The 5,657-nt window shown below is 44.5% G+C and overlaps 1 protein-coding gene across 1 annotated transcript; it reads right to left on the bottom strand.

The window, feature by feature from the left end:
• Window positions 1-1,649: 1,649 nt before the first annotated feature.
• FMAN_15423 (uncharacterized protein) lies at window positions 1,650-1,833 on the bottom strand (the record flags this gene model as incomplete). The annotated part of the gene is made up of 2 exons (XM_041826145.1): window positions 1,650-1,742; window positions 1,792-1,833. 2 exons carry the CDS (start codon window positions 1,831-1,833, stop codon window positions 1,650-1,652), a joined length of 135 nt encoding a protein of 44 aa, XP_041691483.1.
• Between the last annotated feature and the right edge of the window lie 3,824 nt (window positions 1,834-5,657).

Genomic DNA, 5,657 nt, shown 5'->3' with positions numbered 1-5,657 from the left:
TAATGGCTTCCATGACCTTGCCTGTGGTGTTGAGGAGGGCGATCGGCCTATAGGCCTTTGGGATCGTGTAGTTGTCTTTTCCCGGTTTCTTGAGGATCACGGTTGTCGATTGCCGAAAGTGTTCCGGGTAGTAGCCAAGTGTAAGGGACTGGTTGAAGATCCTGGTGAGGTGATCCTTGATCCAGGGAGAGGCGATTTGAAGTGCTCTATTCGTGATGTCGTCYGGTCCTGGAGCCTTGAGCGGGGCTGATTCTTCAATAGCTTCTTCTACTTCGCTTATCGTTATCGGCGGCGTGGTAATGGGAGCGGGGTAACTAGTCCCCTCTATATCACTGAGATCTGTTTCAGACTTACGGCTCACATACACTCAGATTGCATACATTTCAGCATGCTCTACAGCTGAGAGCAAGGCAGAGCAGTTATAAGATGAGGTGATACACGTTCTGAGCGGATTCCAGGTAGCAGCGTTTTCTCATGTGATAGGGTTCTTGTGGCCTGCCGATAATCTGGAATGTGGAGAGGTATCAAAGCGCTTCTACTCTTTGATATTGAAGCAAAAATATTCAGTTCATAATGAAGTGGCATCAGCACTGCAGGCAGAGAAGTCACTGAGCCACGAAGACGTCCCCGACGAGTTCCGTCGCTTGATTAGAGAGGACGAGCGCCGAAGGGAAGGGAGGGACCAGAAAGACCGTGAGAAAACACAGGGTGGTAAGAGAAGATGACGAGGGTCGGATGGATCACCGGCTGGCCCAGCAGTCATCCAATATCACAATCAAGTTACCTTAGTTGCCATATGGTCACGCAGGTGATGCCTCACAATGGAAGCATTGAGTGAAATCGGTAAAAAGAAGTCGACTGCTGGCTTTGACGGACGGTGCAAGTGGACTTCTGTTTAGTAATACAAAGGTCTGCGGCAAAACTGGTAACAATGGTCATTCCCCAAATGCCACAACAGTTTGCCGCTTCGTGGAAAATGGCTAAAACCTTTCGTCACACCGATAACAAGTCAAGGCCCTCATCGTATAACACGTCAGGACATTCCCGACTCAGCCCACGTGGGTTTACCCAAATTCGGAGAAAATGATAAAATCATGATAACCATCGAAGCTCACTTTATGATGAGGGGTTACACAATAATGTGTTAATCATTTCTCGTTTGTCGCCTTTATTATGGGGTATGTGGAACTAACTCGAGTCACAACAAGGAAGCTCTTTTTCTTTACATTTTCACTTGGTTTTCAGGTCACTATCCGCTGATCTCTTACGTGAGATCAAGGCATTGGATTACATCGCTATATTTACCGAGTTACAGATTAAATATATTCGTAGGCTCCTAAAAGACGTTCAAGGATGGTTTAAAAGCAGCAACCAACACTGCAGGCAATAGCAGGAAGTGGGGGAGAAAAGGGAAAACAGAGCTTACTATGCCCAGCAATCGAAACTTAAGGGTGAACAGTGTGCTGACCGTAAACCATTACACAGTCATGAGAGAAGAGTAAAGGGACACCTGCACTCAGCTTTAAAAATATACCACGAAAGGTCATGCTCCAAGGGTACCATACTCAAAATGCTTGAACGTTTGCAAGTCTACCCCAAGCACTGCCAGATTTTGCAAGTTCTTTTCTCGCAGAAGCTAGATCATGTGGCTACAGACCACTTAGTATGTTCGTAGTAGTTTTAGTCTTATGGATGAGCTTTGTGCCTCTGTCGTCGAGAACAGCCAGGATATGTGCAGCAGCCTGATTTTGTTAGAACGCTGACAATGTATACTGGACAGATTGGCCTTACCCTTGCGTTGATAGTGAGTGTCTTGGAGTTGAGATTGTCCATGGAGTCACAAGCTCCATGATAGCAAGGATTCTGCTTAACAGCCGTTCCCTAAAGGCATCAGAAGCGTCCGCTGTGATACCCATTCAACTCACATGATATCTATTAGCGTGGAAGTTTTGTAAAGTAGTTTTGGTATGATCGTTAAACAGTGAGCTATATGTTGCAGCTGAGACCTGTGGCTATAAGCATATAAATGCCCTCATAAGCTTACATTCGAAGCCGCAGCTCCGAGAACTTTCTTTGGCGGAAAGCAGGCTTAATCAGTGAATCTTCAGACCGCAAGCTACCTGGCAAAATTTGAAACTGCTGATTATCCTTCTCTACTTTATGTAAACTCAATTTCCCGCTCAAATGGTTTCTCAGCGCAAGAGTAGATACAAGAAGCGGGAATAGTCATACTTACAAGTCTTCTAGCACGTCTAATCTAATGCACTTAATTGCAGCCGAAAGCACCTGACGTCAAGACTCTGACACCAAGATTACATGCAAATCAAATTGTAAAACACAAGATTGATTCCAATCCTTTTTTTGCTAATTCAGTTTAAAGTACTTATGCTATTGCCACAATACTGACCGATTTGTGCGCTTTATGTTCCGCCGATATAGTTAAGTTCAAGAAAGGAATACTTCATAGAAGTCTGTACACTCGTTTCCAGTGTATGGGAGAACTTGGGGGTCCAATAAAGTTCTAGCGATTGGACCAAGGTAACCAGGAGGTAGCAAGAGTTGCAGGTTGACAGTTCTAGAAAGCGGAAACCTTGACTTTTCAGAGCGCTCAAGCGCAGAGGTAATTCCTAAGGACTTTTCACATATAACATCTGGATCCAACCACAAAATCACTTCAATTTTCGGATTTCTGGCTCTCAGTTGACCAAGGATTGAGATTAACGTTTCGAAGTTCGTAAAGCGATGAGACCATGAGAGACTGAACCTTGATTTTCTTATGATAGTTGCGTAACGCGGAGCAGCGCGATTTAAAAACATAAATTCATCGATTTCGTCAAACACGAGAGTGTTATACCCGCAGAGTAGTATGCTTACACCTTCTTCGAAATTGAAGGTAACGTAGCGGAGTCAGCTGGAGCCTGGAGTTGAGCACGCACGACTAATACATACGCTTGCTTGCAAGTAAAAATTACAGAAGCAGAGATATAACACCATTTGTGATATGTCTCAGAGTGGTGGTGAGGTGGGTCGCCCGTGGAAGATTCGCAAACACAATGTAACCAGCCTGGGGTCCTCTTTTTTGGACCCCCCATTCCGGCTTTCCTTGATGGTTTTCCGAGCATTTTAGAACAATATATGCACCATCCTATCTCCGAATAACTCCTTGTATATCAAGAATCGAACCTCTTTGGGGAGGCGACTGAAGAGCCAAGGAATATTCCGTTCGGGTCTGAAGCTTCCAAATCGGATGACTATCGTGTAATAATGTAATTAATAAGGCTGGATAGCTTGGTTGTTTGGAACAATATGAGACTAAATAAAGGACTGCAGAGAGGACTCTAGGGCTGAATGGCGGAGGGAGCTTGACAATTTAAGCAGAATACAATACTTAGCAGCAAATCACATGATAGAACGCAATTTCTTTATTATCTCAAACTCTGGGTTCCACGCAACCTTGAGCACAGCCTCCAGTTGGTTGACTCGGGCCATTCTGTTGTTTAGTCACTTGCTGCTGACAGTTGAAATGTAAAGGGATTAAAAAGAAAGGACTGCATGCGTTTCCACGGGATAGTGTGAATTTATGATGMCTTGCTTAATTAAATAGCTCTTGCATTAATGGGGGCGACAATATTACTGTCAGCTAATTGCGATATCCATACTAGCGTTTTATCGAACAATGTCGGTAAGTCAGTACCGGGGTCCGTCACGCGTCGCGTCGGTTCTCAGCAAGGCTAGGCGTCATGGCTCAGTATACATACAAATCTCCCATTATAAGGTTCTATCGACAATACAGCCAAGTTTTTCAGTTATTGTTTTCTCATGGCCCATATAGAATAGTCACTAATTGATTGCGGTTCTCTGTAGGCTTATATTTATGCCTTTGTTAGCAAAAGTAACAAAGATTAGCGGCAACTCTGTCATGACATAAAGCGTCAATCATGTAGAGAGCTGACCGTCGAGATAGTGGTGTTTTCTTAAGCCAGTAAAGGCCTGTATTGCACTGGCAGACTGGCTCGCATCATGTGTCGGCTTACTAGCGTCTTATATGACACGATTGATGATACAATCACGGCTGAAAGAGGAGCAAACAATTGCCGAGGGATGGTGTATTCAATGCACCTCCTCTCGTCTCTATAGAGAGTAATATCCAGGCAATACTATAGCAAAAGAGCCTCTGAACCTGCACACTACACACGGCTCCTGCCGAATGTCTCGTTTTGCCGGCAATAAATAATTGTCAAAGCGGGTGACTAACCAAATGGTCACACTCGAGGGCCATCACATTTGGCACATGCCAGGAAGGTTGCCATAGAGGAGGAGACGGCCATAGTATGGAGAGTACTAGCGGAGGTTTAGGGTTGAGGGATGCCCAGCCTTACTTTTGGAAACGTCCTTCTCTTGGACGTAATGGATAATGTATAGTCAGCGATGATCTCCCACTATTATTGAATAGGAGGGAATACGTAGAGGGCAGGCGTTAAGCACTATGTGGTTGCATCATCTGGACCCAACGGAGCAACATTTTAGCCTGCCTGATTTTGGCTGTGTATCAGTACAAAGAATGCTTTGTTATCTTCTCTTGGTTTTATCCCCTGCTGCGCTGCTACGAAGGAAAGTGGGTACGATGTGGATGACAATTCACATCTTTATAGATGATTGGTGAGAATATCCGAGTATTCCGGCAAGATATTAGCAAAACCTCTCTAGGCTGCGCAAGTGTGGATGAGGAGGATCATGTGCAGGGTACATTTGGAGAAAACTTACATAGAGCGGTGCCTTTTGTGTACACTAGGTACTGAAGACTGTTTTGCTATATATTTCTTAGTTCCAAAATTCCTAATTTAATTGCTATTTTGGTGTTTTTGCTGCCTTGCATTTTTTGCACCGGTTTGAATTGCCCTTTGATTGGCTATTGACCCCGTCAACGTACGGTACTCTGTTTTTGAACGTCTTTTTGTCCCTTAGTCGTATCCCATGCCTCCTCCTTTGATGTTCGTATAGATTTTTAAAGCTTCCCTTGCATTCATGGCAATACTTTCTCTCAGGACTTGAGTACTGAGGAGAATGCAGAATGGACCGATCTTGTCTATCCTCAGAAGCTCCACTGGGCCTTTGGCTCAAGTTCGCCAAAGTGCTCTTTACGGCTTGCCTGTCGATCTGCGTGTCATTTTTTGCCGGCGGTTGAACATTGTAGTCGTGTGTGTTGACAAGATGAAGATCGAATTCTGTCTGGGCTACCTCTACACCACATTCAAAACATGTGACTGGTTTGTGATGTTCATGAATGTGGACTGGGACTTCTAGTCCAGCAATCACATCGTCACAGAAGCAGCATTTCTGCCAACCATGACTGGCTTGGAGGTGAGATGGCATATCTGCTGTTGTTTGGAATTCATTGCACTCTGAACATCTCGTCATTTTGCAATGATATTCCATGATGTGTTCTTTAAGCAACTCAAGGGGAAGAGGATAAGTTGCGCAAAACAAACAATCTTTCATGCCATGTTTGTCACGTAAATGGTCATCATATGCATGCTCTRTGACCATCRATRAGCATTCGTCGCAAGATCGCAGCTCATGCTCTTTCTCATGGTCAGCAAGAGCAGTGTCGCAGTGTGCAAGATAGTCGCAATAAGGGCATTCCTCCCATGAATGGT

This window comes from Fusarium mangiferae (assembly GCF_900044065.1).
Source record: "Fusarium mangiferae strain MRC7560 genome assembly, contig: FMAN_scaffold032, whole genome shotgun sequence".
Taxonomy (NCBI): Eukaryota; Fungi; Ascomycota; class Sordariomycetes; order Hypocreales; family Nectriaceae; genus Fusarium; species Fusarium mangiferae.
The sequence above is the reverse complement of the archived record's forward strand: the minus strand, read 5'-3'. Positions and strand labels throughout refer to the sequence as shown.